The 18,143-nt window shown below is 37.2% G+C and overlaps 1 protein-coding gene and 1 long non-coding RNA gene across 5 annotated transcripts in view; both read right to left on the reverse strand.

Moving 5' to 3' along the window:
* Positions 1-9,115, reverse strand: part of LOC308221017 — a 27,892-nt gene extending 18,777 nt beyond the window's left edge. Inside the window, exons 1-3 of the long non-coding RNA XR_013956860.1 lie at positions 9,089-9,115; positions 4,511-4,616; positions 3,743-3,947 (exon numbers count right to left, since the gene is read on the reverse strand). This is a non-coding gene — a long non-coding RNA (uncharacterized lncRNA). The remainder of the gene's footprint in view (positions 1-3,742; positions 3,948-4,510; positions 4,617-9,088) is intronic.
* The window catches only part of INTS13 (integrator complex subunit 13), a 21,852-nt gene continuing 11,690 nt past the window's right edge, over positions 7,982-18,143 (reverse strand). For all 4 annotated transcript variants that reach the window (XM_080617713.1, XM_080617712.1, XM_080617711.1 and 1 more), the window contains exons 9-17: positions 17,558-17,647; positions 16,497-16,586; positions 14,747-14,925; positions 13,766-13,936; positions 13,209-13,363; positions 12,016-12,246; positions 10,966-11,105; positions 10,190-10,325; positions 7,982-9,198 (exon numbers count right to left, since the gene is read on the reverse strand). In XM_080617713.1, coding sequence (XP_080473839.1) covers positions 9,159-9,198; positions 10,190-10,325; positions 10,966-11,105; positions 12,016-12,246; positions 13,209-13,363; positions 13,766-13,936; positions 14,747-14,925; positions 16,497-16,586; positions 17,558-17,647 — 1,232 coding nt within the window. In that variant the 3' untranslated portion in view covers positions 7,982-9,158. The remainder of the gene's footprint in view (positions 9,199-10,189; positions 10,326-10,965; positions 11,106-12,015; positions 12,247-13,208; positions 13,364-13,765; positions 13,937-14,746; positions 14,926-16,496; positions 16,587-17,557; positions 17,648-18,143) is intronic.

Consider the following 18,143-nt stretch of genomic DNA (forward strand, 5'->3'; position numbering starts at 1 on the left):
CGGCACACAGAGGCTTGCAGAGCATGACTGTACTGGTTGAAGACACTGGACACATTGACTTTACAGTGAACCACTATGTAGGACTCTCTTGGCCTGTGAAGTGTGGAGCATTTGTCATGCTCCATGAATTCATCCAAGTCCTGCAACACAACATTGACTCATATCACTTGTCAGAGCTGCTAGGATATGAAATTGCAGGCTGGAGAATACTTAGGAGAGGTGATTATGAAAGAAAGTCTCCAGGACAACAACGTAGGCGATTAATGATCACACCAACACCTACATTAAAACCAATTACAATTACCCAGAGACTAGCTACAGGAGATGCTTCCAGGCCTTTGTCCTCCGCTGTGCCAAGCCGCTTACTCACACAACTTGTGATAACATCTACTCAGGGTTTATCATCTTTCTGTGAAGAAAGTGTAACAACGGCAAGTTACAAGATGCAGAATAATATCCATCTTACTATAAGTCAAGAAAGTTTGGTCACCTCAGAAATGGATTCAGTGTGGGACATGCCAGCTAAACCACCAGTATCTGTTATGTTTGCAGACTCTAATTTTCCAGATCTTTCACCATCACTGATTACTAAAACAGCACTTCTCTTCACTGAACTGGAAGTGTGGCCCACTAGAGCTTCTGACACATCCTTGCTGTTAGAGCAGCTGGAGACTTACATGCCTGAGACAGACTCGTACTTCCTTTACAGTAAAACAGAAGTATCCACATACCGTTTCCTACAGGACATCACTTCAGACAGAGACCAGCTTTCCAGGCCCATGTACACTTGGGTGATAAACACTCTACATGAACAGCCTCACAGCTCAGCAGAGGTATTTCCTTCCAAGAGAGAATTTCATGTATTTTTGCCAGAAGCAGCATCAGTATCAGAAATGCCAGATTACAGTGAAGAGGCAAAAAGCTACTTTCCAGAACTTGAAATGCTTTCTAGTGCATCCTTCTCTCCAGAAGGACTCCCTTCACTATTGCCAAAAGCTTCAGTAAGAACCACGACTTTATCTGATGTTACATTTCCCATTGATGACACATTTCCACTGGTGCTAGCAAGCAGTAGTCTGAGCCAAGTGTTTGCTAAAGACTATGAGCTGTTATTTAAGCCTTTTATGACAATCCCACAGCCCAGTGGGTTTCCATTTGCTGTAACCCAGAGAGAAGCACAGACCCTCAATCTTAAACTGAATTTCAGCCCTAAAGCCTCAGCCTGCTTTTCTAGCATGTTATACAGCACTTTCCCTAGTAAAGCAGAAGCATCTTATGAACCAAGTCTGATCACTCTGTCCCATCCTAATACCACTCCAGTTCTTACTCTGCCAGTAGACTTTTCCAGCTTTGACATATCTGAGCTATCCAGACCACCAAACAGGCTTCATTCTTACAGTGGTAGCAATCTCAGAACAGAGATACAGTCTGCAAGTATTTTATCCAGCAGCACAAAGGAATTGCAACCAGACAGAGATTTGGGAACATGGATATTGTCAAACACCACCAAGCCTACCCTGGAGTCACACAAAATCTCAGACATCAAGCCGGATGCTGTAGAAGTACCTCTGGTGACTTTGTTTAATGCCTCTTCTCATACGTCCAGCAGCATACCAGGTATGTTTAAGATTTGACTTTCCATTCATCTTTCTTCCTGCCCTGAATCCCGACAGAATAGTTTGATAGTTTCTTCTGCAAAAGCACAACTTCACTGTACTAGGTATGTGTCAGTAGCAGTGTTCCTCATAAGGGAAAGTAGTATTTTTTATTAACTTCTTACAGATAGCTCAGCTGAATGTTTAGACCCAGCTTTGGCCATCCTATCTAACAGAAAGATACGGATCCATTGAAAAATCTCTGAAGGAACACAAGGATGGTCAGAGGTCTAGAAAACCTGACAAACTGAAATAATTAAGTCTAGAAGACTGAAGAAAGATGCAGGTTTATGTAAGTTTGCTGAAAAGATGAAAGGAGCATTCTCAGTATCGCCTGGCAACTGAAGCAGTACTAATGACCTTCAATTGCAGTTAAGATGATTTAAATTAGACACTAGATAAACTTTCTCAAAGTAAGGATAATAGAATATTAGAAGAGATGCCTGGGGGGCATAGTGGAAGGTTTTTAAGAACAGAACAATAAATATTTATCAGAAATAACACAGGAGTAGTTGAGTATCTTAAAAAGTAAAGAATTAGACCAGACATTATTTATAGTCCACCTTTTCCTCCAATTGCCTGAATCTGACTCAGGCTTAAGTACATAGTAGACTGGAGAGATGTTATGTTTGTAGTGACAGTTGGGTAAATTTGCAGAATTACGTCTGGAACAGCTTTTATTACATCTGTAAAAAGATACACATGGTAGATCTTAAATCATTATTAAGTGCAGTGTACAGAGCTGAACTATTTATTCCTTCATTCTAGAGTCACCTGAGGCCCCCTATTTTTAATGCATCGACCGTGTTAATGCCCTTCAGAACCACCAACTTTGTAAAACTTTACTAGACCTGCGTTAAGTCTATACCCACAGCACAAGACTGATTTGAAATGTTTAGGTTTGCAGTCAGGTGTCCAAGCAAACATCTGTCAAAGCCCACAGATGGACAATACAGCCCTAACACAATACTAATTAACACTCTTGCAAACACAGGCAATATAGAGATGTTTAATAAAATACCTCCCTGCTAAAGTGAAGGAAGTCACATTGGCACAGGGCTCCCCCATTTTCTACAGGGAAAACTGAACTCTAGCTTCCTTCCCATGCTGGCAAAGTTTTCAAACACATGCCATAAAAGCTTTTGAACCACATTCCTGACCCTATAAGCAAATTATTAACGTAAGATCCCTTTTACATAAATCTAAATGATCTTTTACCTTAAACTGTAATGATCTTCTCATTTTCACAGGGGTGGTTCAAACACTACTGCCATCATACCAGAATCCAAGCACCGTGCCGTTTTCCACATCTGAAGGACTTCAACAGTCCATAGAAAGTACATGGATTATTCCTTCATCTTCTTTTTCACACAAACTTCAGAATATAACCACAGGTAAGAAGTTTACTTCCATGTTCTTACTTCTGAACATAGCTGTCACCAACCTTTTTATCCATCATGCAAGGTATTTCTGGATTCCTATACTAGAACCCATGCAGACCTCAAAATATTTTGACCTAAAGATTCACATCCTTCTGAATTAATCCCTTTCTATTATTTACATTAGGTAATATATAAGGAGAGGATAATAACAAGGCATTACTCAATCTTGCAAACTGATCCCTAAAGTGGAGAAAACACAAATAAATAAGAGTTCCAGAAATGGCTGGAAGAAAGGACCTTTTCTGTCACAGGTTGCAGGAAATCCCTGTATCCTGATCTTCACCCTTACTCCAGGAGCCTGCCACTAAACTTCACCTAACAGTCACCAAGAGAAGATTGCCTATCAAATTTGTCACCACATTTGATCACCCTATAGCTTACTCACAGGAGCTCTTCAAGTCAGGCAGATGTGCAGCACTCAAAATAATCCTGTCTCAAGCAGGGTGCCTGCCACCTACAGAAATGGGGTGATGCTGAGACACCTGAACTTAATTATTAATCCTAAATTATTCTCCATGCTAAACACAGCCCAATGGTACAAATCAAAACCATTCTCATGAAATCTTCAAAAAAAAAAAAATAAAAAAAAATCCATTATTAGTGTTGTAAATAGAAGATGAAACAATAACACGTTTTAATAATTACCTCATATGTGAGCTCCATTTCAGAATCTGATGAAGGAGCACTAAGACGTCAGGGCTGGGAGCAATTCTTTGCAGAATTAAGAGTTATTTCTTCAGGAATTGTGTCAGTTTCCCAAAAGGACACTTCATGTGGAAATAATCATGAGTTGCTGCACTTTCTCAGGACCTCAGCTTGTGCAAGCACACTCCCAGGGGTTCCTGCAAACCTAATGTTGGGAATAAAGCCAAATCAAGGTACTACCTGATGACAGCCCTGCTAATGAGATACCTGTGCTAGAGCCTTTGTTATGTAAAGCATCACAGTATTAGGCAGTCTTCTGCTAGTCAGCTTCAAACTGTAATTCAATCTTGGATTTTAGACTATCCAGTCATATAGGAAGTTTACATAAGCTTTCTATAATACACACACACAAAAAAATAAATCAAGCAAGAGCTTTTCAGTATAGGAACACTGCCCTTATTCTTCAATATTTAAAGCATTAAGAAATTTGAGAGTTAACTACCACCATAAAATAAATGCATCACCTGAGAGATGCATTGTGCTGTTTCTGTGTAAAAGTTACTAGAACAAGATACTACTTTTTGGGAAATCTCTGTACAAGACCTAATACGTAAGACTAGAACAGTGTTATTTACAACTGTCTAAACATGTATCTAGATATGCAAATGAAGTTTTTGTTAAGATGTGATCAAGGACAACACTTTACAGTAAAGTTTCAGTAAAAGTAAGTTTCAATAAGGAGTGAGGTAAGTCCAGAATTTCCCTTACCAGTTCTTAGGATCTGCCATTGTCACCTTCAAGTCAGAGGCTGTGTGGGGTGATGGGCATACCGTCCCTTGAAAAGGCAGATGTAACACACCCAGCTGAACACAAGCTAAGAAAGGACAACAGCTGAAGTGGCTGGCTTCCGATTTACAAGACATTAGTAATTATCACATGACATAAAGAAGATTTTAAGATAAATTATCTTGTTTTCTATGTTTTAGCTTTAAATTTCATCCAAGACTAAAATCTAACCTTGAACCTTTTAAATTGCTTTTGAGGTTACCCTGTTATTATTTGTTAATATTTTAGCATTCCATTTGGCAAAAATACAGATTAAACATAACAGAATGTTTTGTTGGATTCTAGATTTAGTAATAACCCATGTATTTTCAGTCTCCCAAGGACTAGCATGTGATCCCCAGTTAAGGGCGCTATAGAAACTCTAAATTCCAACACATTGCCATCTCAATGCAGTCAGATATTAAAAAAAAGAAACAACTTCAAATTGTCTTCCAAAAGGATGATGCTGTAGGTAAGTGGTAGTGCTGTTACTTCATAGGAAAGAATGATTTACAATGTCCATCATAAAGGGAAGTAATGCAAGAAAAACAGTTGAGAGTTCTGCTGACCCTAAACAAAGTCTCTCTTTCCCAAAAAGAAGTTTAGAGGGCAATGTAACACTTCTCTTAGGAATGGCAGATGATACAAGGGGCAATGGCCACAAAACTGCATCTCAGGAGCTTGACATCAGGAAAACTTTTTTACTTGGGGGTAATGTGGCAATGGAACAAGTCACACAGGGAAGCAAAGGCATGCTTGATCTCAACCAATCTTGACAAGAGCTCTACTTGAGCAGGAGATTGGCTAGAAGGGACCTCTGGAGGTCTGCTCCATTATCCCATGAGGGTGATGAGAGTTCTTGGCTATTATTACCAGATAGCTATTTTTGCCTTGTAATTCTTTCCTTTTCTCCCTCCTCTCTAAAGGGCGAGCAAATTCTTCCCCAAAGGTTGTTCATTCTATTAAATTCCTAACAGCAACTATCGGATGCCTCTTCTTTTTTCCTATACCTGCGAACACGTTTTACGATGAGGAAGATGGCAACTCAACTCAGTTATCCCTACAAATCATTCCAGCTGATGGCTCTCCATTGGGATCAGAAAGCTGGCTGCAATTTAACACCTCTCAACAAACCATGCACGGCTATCCCCTTGATATTGACTTCCAGTATTCACCTCAGGAATTTGTGCTGTCTGCCACAGATTCAGGAGGGCTGACTGCCTGGGAATCCTTCACTGTTGAGCTTCTGAAGCCCACCAATGTGCCATGCCATCTTTACACTGTCAGAACAAAAAACAGCTACTACTCTTTCCTGAGGGAAAGGAAAAAGATCAATTTGTTTCTAGAAAAGCTGTCCCTCTATTTGAACACCAGTAGTCCCAAAGACATCATGGTGACCACTCTCAAACCTGGGTCCACAGTAATCTCATGGTATAACAGGCTACTGTGTACAAGTGCCAATACATCTTCCAGCTGGTGTGCACAAGATGAAATCCAGGAAGCATTAGAGAAATTAAGAGTACCAGATGGGTATGTTAGCCCACACTTTGTCCAAGCAATGTTACCAGAATACAAAATCGATGTAATTTTCAATGTTTCATATAGTGAAATCTGCTTTCCCACCACAAAGCCATTTGATGGGTCTTTCAACAGCGCTGTGCCTACTCTTCAAGACAAGAATAACACCACAATTAGGAACACCCCATTTGCCTTACTAAGCAGTCTTTGTGCCACTGCTGGGGTTCTAATAATACTGGTTTACTGGCTTTGCAAGTATCACAGAAAGATTCCTGGACCACAGTCTATGACATTTCAGAGGAACACCCATGCCAATATGGAACTGGATGTCCTGAAACCTCGCAAAGCACCTGTACATGAGTGCAGGGCTTCACCTTCACCACAGTCATGGATACCACAGTCAGTACCACTTACCTCTCAACAGCAGTATTCTAGGTCAGTAAGACTGCCTCACATCTTACCATCTTTCCAGCCACCAAAATATCAACTCCCTCCCTGTTATCAAGAAGGTATGACTGCCTAGAATGACCAAGGCAATACCCACAGACTTAAGAGATCATTTAAATGACATTAAGAGCAAATCTACAAAAAGACGATTTGTACTAGAATGTATTATCCTTATTACTCAGAAAAAAAGTCATAGCAGATAGTGATTTTATTTTTCAATTTAAAATAGAACACACTTAGCCTATGCCTGATGAAGGGGCAATAGCAAAATCAGAACCCTTAAGCTATGTACTAAGACAAAATGCCAAGTAAAGCAGATAAAGGAATCTATACACGAGCAAGAAAAACTATACCAAGGTGATGCTGGTGGGAATCTGGTCACAGCCAGTACTAAGTAAAATTAACTCCATTAGGACTCCCTGATTCATAAATACACATCTTACACAAAAGAGGCTGAACTGTCAGGATCATCTCAAAACATGTTTCCATTGAAATTCAAAGGCACTAGAACCCTCAAGTGTCATCTTGGGCATGGCAGTCAGTCAGGATAAACACAAATTCCTCTAGACGATTACTTCAATGCTTTCCAGAAGCCATGCAGCTATAAATTAGCTCTGAAGTTCAATGTAAAAGTCAACAAAGCAGAGGTAATTCAATGTAGTCAACAGTTTAGACATAAGACTGGTAAAATATAAATCTAACTAATTACTACAGGAATCATCAGCTCTTGTAGTATTTTATGTTTCAGTAAGAATTTTCAAGTATTTAGAATACAGGTCTGCAGACAACTAACTACTTTGGGCCTGTTCATTTAATCACTTAACAGTCTTACCTGGCAGATATTCCAAAGTGGAAAATGTAGTTAGTAAACATGCAAAGCAAAGAGGGATTTTAACAGTAGGTGCAGAATTTTTCTTTTCCTCTAATAAAGTATTTAATTACGCTGCATATTTAAGGACTGTAGCTGAAAATTAATGGCACACCAAGAGATGCAACACACAATTCCCCCAGGCACAGGATAAACTTTTCAGTTACGCTTCTCTAGACCAGCAAAAAACTGCAGAAAGCTGACATTTACATGCTCCGTATGCTCCAGACATTAACAGTCCTTTAGTAAATAAGACACTGATATGCAATACAACCTTAATAAAAAAAAACACAGAAACTTACAATAAAAATAACTCCATGGCAGTTTTCTCCATCAGAATATTTGAGATATCAACAGATGTGGTGATACAGGACATCCTATTGCCAATTAAGTAGTGAAAATGAAAGTCTTCTGACTTCAGAATCTCCAAAAACTATACATTGCTTCTGCAAATGCTATGTAAGTTTCAGAATGATAAAAAAATACCATGCAAGTACTCTTTAATTATTGTGCAAAATGGTTCTAACATGATTTAGAACATCTGCATCACAGTGGCTAAAAAAATCACCTTGAAACTATACACAGATGAAGAAAGGACTCAGCTATCAATGTAAGCAAAGTACACTTAAATGTTATTTGTGTTCAGATCTAGTCAAACTATTTTAACATTTGAGGTGAAGAAATATGAATATATTCACTTAGTTTTAGAAAAAGCTCAAAGATGTGTCTTAAATCAACTGAAATGATAACATCTCAAATCTGTGAGACCTTCAGTTGGCTTATACAAGCTAGAGTAAGGCAATGGATGCAGATCAGTAAACAGATATGCTCAGAGAGCTTAGCCATTCATCTTTTCCTTAGCCCACTCAAGTTGACCCATTTGAAAACCAACCCAAAATCTTGTAAGGAATTATATCACAGACACTGGGTGAGAGTTTTCCTGTTCAAGAACTCTACTTCATTAAGACAAAAGGCTCTACTCAAAGAAACTAAAGGCAGATCATCTACTTTGCCATTTCACAGCCATCAATATTCAGAAGGGATTCCAATGACATTCAAAAAGCTTAGAGCTAAAACCACAGGTGTCTCAGAGGGCATACTGCATAAAAAATAATTTAATGATTAGCAAAAATTTTATTTTACCTTTGTTTACAAAGACTTAACTCCAGCACAACCACCTGAAAGGCTTTGCTTTCTAACGATCATTTCTAGTCAATCTTAAAAATCCCTTAAAACAACAGTTTTTAATCAGTAAAACCACTCACTCTCCCTCCCACCCCTTAGTTGAAAACCAAGACCAGCATTTTCTCAGCTCAGTGACCAGGTACTCAGTGTGCAGTCTTCTCCATCATTCTGGACTCCTGATGAAGTTCCATATAAATAAAAGTATTCATCAACCAAAATTAACAATATCAGGTTTTTTTAACAGTCATCAATGATTTTGAAATATGAAACAATACTTGGGGGAAAGGACCGTAAACTGACTAACATTTTTGATTATTTGATTTAGTCCATGGCAGCACAGATTTTCTTCAGCCTAAAAACATGAATGGAAAATACTTCAGGACAGCTCCTATTTGCACACTATTCCTTTAATGTGATATGCCGATTTCATATTTCATAGCAAAAATAAGAATAGAAAAATGTAAAAACCAAACCACAGCTATACAATTGTACTGAAACAGTACCAATATCTATTCCAGCATTATATATATTTGCAAGTCAGCCAAGTCTTGTTCAAAGGAACAAAACTGATCATCACTGCCGGCCTGTTTTTCCATTTTCTGTAGTTTCCATTCTGAAACACAAGATAACAATTGGTAAAGCTTGTTATTAGAAACACAACAGATGAAGGAAAAAAAAACTAGACTTTGACATTTTTAATAATTATTTTCTACTTCACTAACCATCCTGTCTCTCCCTGCCCCCAACATACAGTCTTACCTCTTTCCTAATGCTTCTTTAAGGAATCAGTACATAGCGGAAAGGTTTTTGCAAAGAAACTTTCCAGCAACAACTGCAAAAAAGCTACTCATTATCAACCAAAAAGACAAAAGTCCATGTTCATGTCACTACAGAAAAACGATTTTGAAAATCTGAGCTTTAGCAAGTTTTGTTTCAAGGTCTTAATTTTTACCAGCCTTCTTACACGGATGGGTTGCCCAGGGAGGTTGTGAGTGCTCCATCCTTGGCAGTGTTCAAGGCCAGGTTGGATGAGGCCTTGGGTGGCATGGTTTAGTGTGAGGTGCCCATGACAGGGGGGTTGGAACTAGATGATCTTAAGGTCCTTTCCAACCCTAACTATTCTATGATTCTATGATCCTTGACTACCACCATCTTATTTACCTAAGAGGAGGTTGGCTTGGTTTTTCAGTATTTTTTAGTAGAGCATGGACCACTATCAACTTCAGTACAGCATAAGATTCAACCACTCTATTATCAACAGTATTTTTATACTAGCCTTCCTTTTGAAGCTAAAACATGCAACAGACTGGCACAAGACATCTCAATTTAGCTACTGTTTAACCTCTGAAGTTTAAAAGTTTTGCTGCAAGGGCAATCAATAAGGCCCAGGGAAGACCATTTATCAGCATTCAGCCTTGCTCAGCAAATACAAACTGAAAAGCAAAGAGAACTGTAATTCATCAGCACTGACAGATGAAGAAATGTATACATTTTAAACCTCAGGAGAGTAAGGAGTCTTTTTAGTGCTGTAACTGAAGTATTCCTCCATATTGCATGCTGACTGCTGCCAAGATATTTGTACTGATGCATTCACTGATACAAACCCGTTTTCTTCTTTCAGATGTTGATATAGCTCAGCTTTATTGTTGACAGAGTTCAAACGACCAATAAATTCCTGGTGTTTCCTAGAGTTGGCAGTATTAATCCTGTTACTCCATAAAGACAGCAAGGACATTGGCCCTAAAATTGCAAGTTAAAAGAGTCTAAGTGATTTCTGATGTCTTAAACATCATTTTAGAGGTAAGAAATTACAGACTATGGTAGTATAACATATTAAAACCACTAATATTAAACAACCTTTTGATGGAGGCTAAATGAAAAATATGCAGTGATAATAGCTTTGTAGTTGCTTCATATGAGATTTACTTTGCTTCAAATGTAGAATCTGAACATCAGCTCAGCCATTGTAACAGACAACAGCTCACACCAAGGAAGCAATGTCAGTGAGAGCTGCCCATTCTGACAACTATCCTGCTTAAGCATGTTTTTATTAGTCAGCAGGACACAGTGATTTCTAATACCTGTCCATAAATAGCATTTCTGACATAGAGTAGCTAAAAAAGCACTACCAGAAATTCATCCAATCCCCTCCCATCAACCCAAGAACTTATCCGTATATCCACACAGTATCTTGGTACCTCTTTTTCTAAGAGTTAACATATTTATCAAGCATTCCTCAACACTGAGCATTTAATTAAAAGTTATCCTCAGTGACTTGGCTTTAACTCCAGTAAGATCCAATTCATTACTTTAGAAAATATAAATTGATACAACAACTTCTATCTTTAAAGAATAAGATGTTGCAATTCTTCTGGTTTACCTTTTGCCTTTTCAACTGTGGGCATTTCATCCATTGTTATAAGAGGCTTCTTGTTGGGTGGCTCAGGAGAATCAGGTGAATCTTTGATAACTTCAGCTTCTGCTAGTTCTTCTTTTTCACGATCCAAGAGACCTTTTAACCTTTTAAGAGGGAAGGAAAAACAGTGAAGAAAAATATGCTAGTTCAGCACATATTGACACCATTCTGTACTCCTCAGTTATACGCAACCCATATCATAAGAAAATTTCTTGTGACTCCTTGGAATGAGTGAAAAGCAATAGGGAAGACTAGCTAAATAATCCTCTGCATAAAGGGGAAGATCTTAAAATATAATTTCACTTAAGTTAGTTAGCAGTATTTGTATCGTAAAATCATCCAGAATTTTGAAAGAAAGACTAGCAATAAATATACAAAAATACCACACAATTTCCTTTATCTTTTCTATGTGAATTCAGACCTATTCTATACCTTTTATAGCAGTCTCCATTTTTATTTCAGATATGAAAGTAAAAGCAATTGTAGGAATGTATTTGATCATACACAAAAACGCATGAAACAACATCAGCACGGTGACAATAACGTAAGTGAGCCAAATCAATCTGGTTTATCTACCTAAACACTAACCTAACTTTCAGGACAAAAATAACTGCCTGTCCCCAGTTTTTAGTCATGCTTTATATTTTATAAAGCTGTTTAATGTCTAATAGGTGGTGTGGCTATAATAAAAATCAAATAGCAACGACTCCTCAAGCTGCAAAGCCCTGCTAAGTGGTCAACAACTTGTGCAAGAATCATACTGCTTGTAAAATATGTTAATTTGAAAAGCCTGATAAGCAGGCAATGTAGTAAGATGCCCATTTCCCAAGTTTGGTAGGGGTGACTGATGCAAAAAACCTTGGGATCCACACTCAGTGGCAGTAAGCCAAGGTTAAAAGCATGAACACATCAAATTGAAGCCAACAACTGTTTCACCACAATTGCTCTCCACTCTGCAGTAAGGCCAGACAAAAATGATTATGCTACAGTTTTATTTCACTTTAGAAAATTTACCTTTCTGATTCTTGCCATGGCTTATCTGATTCATAGTCTTTGCCCAACTTCTCCGACTTGTCTTCTTTGTCTTCTCTCTTTCTACCTCGTTTCTTGCGCTCCTCCTCCTCTGGGGGCTTGCTTCTGCAAGCCATCAAACATTCTAAGACTCGCTGGTGCTTATCAGAGTTGTTTATGTGTGCTCGTACAAGGGTCTCCAACTCATTCCACATAATTCGGTACTGTTCATCTCTAAGTAAGACCAGAAAAAAACCCAAGTATTACATATAGAATTATCTAGATCATTAAACCACTGAATAAATTAATGTTAAAAAACATACATTAAGAAACCCAAAAAAAACCCTAAAACCAAAAAACTACAAACAGATTCTCTGTCCTCTTAGTAGTGGAGGTCTGTCCACCTGGAATTACCTCATCCTTGAAACCTGAAACCACTCTGCATGTAACATTTCCTAGCTAACATCCAAAGTTAAGTTTAAATTGAAAAAGACTGAGTCCACTGAAATCAAATTCTTAACCTCCACAAGATCTCACTGCCAAAAGGCACTTCTGAATTCTCTCAGGTGTTTGCTATCTATGCAATGTCAGCATACACATACTCATGTACTGATATTAGTTAGTATTTAATTCTTTAGCCAAAAAGAAATTTAGACAGAATTGTACCATGCTACTGTAAATAAGGTCCAGTCATGGGGGCAAATCTTCCGTAGCTGAAGTTTTTTTTCAGCCAGTTCTTAGAAATACAATGCACACAACACAATGACTGAGGTATCTATGCTTGTTTTAAAGGAGTTGCCCATATTTTAAACAACAGCTTCAAAAGAATTTGACCATCCTAATGTAACCCAATTTTAAAGCATTGTTCATTTATTAATCTGAAATTAGTCCATTTTCTCCATCCTTGCTTGTATCAATCTCTTCCCTTCCTTGATGACTACCTTTGCTTTCATATTTTCAAATACTCACAACTCCTGGCTAATAAAATTATGTATTTTTTCCCCTAACATACAGCAACATCAGTACTGTGATAGCCCCTAAATGATGTAGGCGTTTGTTTTGCGGATGTACAGCATTCAGTTTGCTGCATTTCATCCTTGTCTAACTTCTTAAATTTTAAATTTGGTATGAAAACAGCATCCACAGAATATTTCTGAAAAAAGTCCAACATCAACAAAAAGAGATATGCATGTAACCTTTTTGGACCCTTTCCTCTGGTACCAACTGTTGAAATTGGCAGCGGATCATTTTTCCTCTCCATGTCTACCAAATTGTATATTGTTTTTTGACAATTCAGAACATCCTCATCAGTCATTGCTTCTTTTACAATCACACTGGCTAATGGCACTACCTGTAAGACAAAATATAAGTCAACACAAGAAAAATCTATGATTTCTTTCTTTCTGTTTCTGTCCTGTGACAAAGGGAATGGAACCATGGAACATCACACAACAAAAACACCTCCCTCTTATCCTGAATTTAGTAGTAACTCTGAGCAGGTATATGCAGATGCATGCTTTCTTTACCCAGCAGCACTGTAGCTGTCAGATTCAATATTCTACCTTATTTAGATATCATTGCCTATTGAACAGAATCTATTGACATAAAATACAGAGTATTTAAGTGAAAATAAAGCTGAAAATAAACTGATTTGTGGCAAGTGATTTATAAAATAGAGTTAATATTTCATCAAGTGGCAAGGCAAAGCTTTATCTAGAAGAGAATAAGAGGTTATAAACCACAGGTAACTTACAGCTTGCATGTTGAAGATGGTAGTCTGAGAAATAATCATAGGCCAGTAACGTGTATGTTTCTCTAACTGATCTTTTGCACGTTCCAATGGAATTTCAAGACTTCCATCGATCTTATATCTGGGCTCTAGAAAAGGAGTTAATCGGTTTTCCCTCATAAATTCACCAAAATCCTAATGATAACCAAACAAGATACAATTAGGCATTTCTCTAACAAAGTAACTTTCACGGAATGGGCAAAACAGCATAGTCTTATCACTAACCATGTACCATCCCCACTGCTAAATTTGTTGCTAGCAACTAAAGCCCTGTTTGTAGCTTTCAGATGTACATTATTCAGGGTGAACATAAAAACAGATCTATAAAAATATGGGTTAAAAATTGATGCAAGGTTTTTGATGTGGAGGCCTTCTGGATCTGCAAGGTATTTCATGTACGGTAAAGAGTTTTATGTTTTCCTGGAAGCCACTTCTGCTCCGCTTGTTTGTTTACAACAGATAATTGTGGTAAAAAAAAAAAAAGGAAAAAAAAAATAAAAAAAATAAAAAAAAGGAATGCCAGCTGATTGTTTGCTCCATATCCAGGGTTCAAAGCTGACAACACCTCTTCTATTTATCGTACAAACCATTCTGACAATAAGCAGGATATAGTCCCATGTGTATCCAGCCCACAGAAAAAACTTGCCAACAAAAATGTTACTCTAGAATTAGAACAAACTTTAAATACTCATCATAGTACATAAGAAGGCAAGTACTTCCTTGACATGGAAAGGATTCTATGAGGCAGGCAAAACAATAAGCAGATGTGCTACTTCATACTAAATGTCCATCACTAGTACAAAGAAAAATAGTTTGACCATGCAATCCACTCCAGCTCTCCAGAAAATGTACCAACATTCTCTTTACACATTTATTGCACTAAATCTCTTGTCAACTGAGATAAGCACCAATTTAAGAAAAGAGAACAAAGAAAGACAATCTTACTGTAATCCGGTAGTCAGTGACTCTCCCACCACACCCTTCGCTAATTGATGGGGGATCTTCTAGAATTGATCGTGAGCTGCTTAATACATGCAGAAAAATTTCTCCTCCGTGGCTGCTGAGCATGTGACTAATTACTTTAGAGCCAGATTTCCGTGGTTGTTCTAACAAAACAGAACGACCTGTTGGAAATGAGATCAGTTTCATTAATTTCTGTGCTGCAATTTTATATTAAAAACTAAATATATACAATACAGGTTTGTACCTATCCAGCAAGACTACAAATCCATTAAAGTTGAATTTTCACCTAGCTGAACAACAAACAGCTATCTCCTTTGAGTATTTACTCCATGTCTTTACACAGAAGTGTCACGTGTTCTTAAATTTTACACAGAAAGATCAAAAAGCCTCTCTCCTGGACCAAACACTTCTCTCTGTAGGACATCATTCACAGGAAAAATACGTATTTGTAAAACATTAAAATAGTACTGTGTGAGGGCAGTTTGCTATTTGTAATTAGTACAGACTATGTTGTATACTAAACTTACTCATCCCTATAGCAGAAACTGTCTCATTAAAAACAACTTCTAAAAAGTAACATAAAAGCCTACTTGAGTATAAAGGTATCAATTGATACTATTTGTTAATGCTTAAATGGATACAATTTTCCAGAGAAATAAAACTCCCTTTGTCTTATGTTCAGTAAAAGCATAAAAAGGTGCATTTGCCGAACAATTTATTATGAGGAAGCAAAAATAGATCAGAAGAGAGAGGTTGTCCATAATATGCTATTAATTTTGTTCTAACCATTTTTATTAATCAAAGTGTTTTTTCAGTAGAATCTTTAGAGCAAAATACACAAAAATAACATTTAATAAGACCACTGAATACTTATTTAGACATTCAAATTACATCCTACTAAAAGGATGTCTGTAATGCAGTTTTTGCAGTGTTTTGCAGTGTTTGCAAAGTGTAAGAAATCCACATGAAATTAACATAAACTACATATTACGTATTTGGAACAAACAAGGTAAGCTCTGGCTTACCTTTTTAACAGGATTTAAATGGCAACCTCTTACAGCAAGATTGTTCATAGCAACAGGCAGGATCTTCCAGATAAGCAAAAGAGAAACAAATCTAACCTACTTTTTGACCGATCCTAGTACACATAATGGGTATGTCTGTTTCAGTTGATCAACATACTTAGTTGGTCATAACCCAGTTAAGAGTTTTCTGAGGCTGCTCAGCAAATTTTCTTTTTCTTGGGTGGCATGGTTTAGTGTGGGTAGTCCCTGCTCATGGCAGGGGGGTTCGAACTAGATGATCTTAAGGTCCTTTCCAACCCTAACTATTCTATGATTCTAAATGCCAAAAATCAGGCACAGACCTAAGCTGCTAGTATTTTGCAATAGTCAGAATAAGCATTGTGATCAAGTGCACTATCAACTACTGAAAGCACTGTTTCCTACTAAACAACATGAAGTAAGAAGTATTTGGATTCAGAAAGAACTACCACATTTCAATACTTACTCCTTCTTTACATCTTTCCCCACAATCTTCAAGTTTCAAAACACATTCCGTTTGCCTTTGAGTACATTTAACACCTTTCTCATTTATACAAGATGTTAAAATAATCTTGATATTTTTACAGTATACAGACATTGACTGCAATACAAACTAAAATGTGTTAAGTGCTCTATTCACAATATTAACTATTAAAAAATTAAATAATTAGCCAAGGACACAAATTTACCATTAAGAAGAAAGTTTGTAAGACATGAAGAGGGTCTGCTATTTACATCTACTGGTGAAATTCTGTATGCGCCAGTGCAATAGTGCAATTCTGAAAAATAAATAGCAGAAAAGTTAAGAGTGTAGTATCACATACATAAAAAACATCCTGCAAATGAAAGGGAGAGGAGGCTATTCCACAATCAGCAGAACTAAGAAGTCTAGCTGTCTCTAACTATAAGTCTGCTCCTTCTACAATGTTCTTGCGACTGTTCCAGTATCCTCAACACCAAGAACCTAAAATACTTCCCGAGTTCCATTTCCAGCAGGACCTCCAGTTCCTTAACTCCTGAATTTTTTCACTGTAGAGTCAGCCACCTCTTACTTCTTATCTATATTTTTGACCTGCTGGCTCAAACAGTCAACATATTTTGCTGATAGCATACAGGGTACACGAGCTGAACGGCCATGGGGTTCCGATGTTATCCCAAATCTTCTGTCTTTCTCTCCTTTACTTAGATTTGGAGAGAGATCTCTCCCTTACGTCAATCTGAAAGTTAATCTAGAGGGACTAGTCCACTGCTAGCATCATCACATACATTTAATTTCCTTATAAAACTTTTTACTTAGCACTCAAGATTAAAGATAGTACTTTGATTATATCTCTCCTTCCTCCCCCCAGAATTAAAACAAAAAAGGATTCAATGCCTCAAAGATGCTATGCTAAAACCCCACCACTGTGGAACTGACAAGTTACACTTGGCCCCGTGGGAAAGGCAAGCAATTACTCAATCTTGTAGTCAAGGACCAACTTCATGATACTTAAGAGGAGATTGAAAAAAGCCACAAAGCAAAACCCCTCCCACCTCTTACCCAAACCACTAATTAGCCAAGACCAGGAGAGCATTCTATGACCATTAGTAAATCAGGGTGCAGTCAGCAGCAAGGTTCATAGATCAAAAGGTAAAACCAGCATTAACAAGAAGCAAATTACCTCCTTGTTCAGATTCTTCTCCATGTACAGAGAGAACAGTGTTGAACACAAGTTACAATAGCAGTTCTGTTAGATGCCATGTTACCTACCCACACTATTCGTCCGAGGAGTACACCATTTTAATGTTACAGTTTCTTTAAATGTGCCTTCTCTGCTATTGCCACCTACATGATTATCACCTGCAATATAAAGTCAGAAAAAGTGTGTGATCAACCATATTTTTTATATTACAATAAAAAACTCTAAACTTTATGGTACAAATAAAACATAAGCATATATAAAGCATATATATTATATATTATATATACTATTATTATATTATATATTATTATATATTATTATATATTATATATTATATATAATTATTATATTATATATTATTTATATATTATTATATATATTATATATATATTAAGCATATATAAAATGTAATCTAATTTTCAAGTCAGATACCCAACTTAAGCAAAAAAATTATTTGCAGTGGCAGTTAAAAAATCAGCAGCCATTGCACATATTTTAAAAACCAACTCAGCAAATAAAATACTGAAGCTCCAGAGCGTGTTCCACAGGTTTGATTCAGCATTCAGAAAATTATAGATATGTTTTATCTGTAACAGGTTTTTTCTTCTGAAATGCCTAGGACTTTAAGACAGTATCTTCTTTATTTTTCCACAC

The sequence above is a fragment of the Psittacula echo genome (genome assembly GCF_963264785.1).
Source record: "Psittacula echo genome assembly, chromosome: 1".
In the NCBI taxonomy this organism is placed as follows: Eukaryota; Metazoa; Chordata; class Aves; order Psittaciformes; family Psittacidae; genus Psittacula; species Psittacula echo.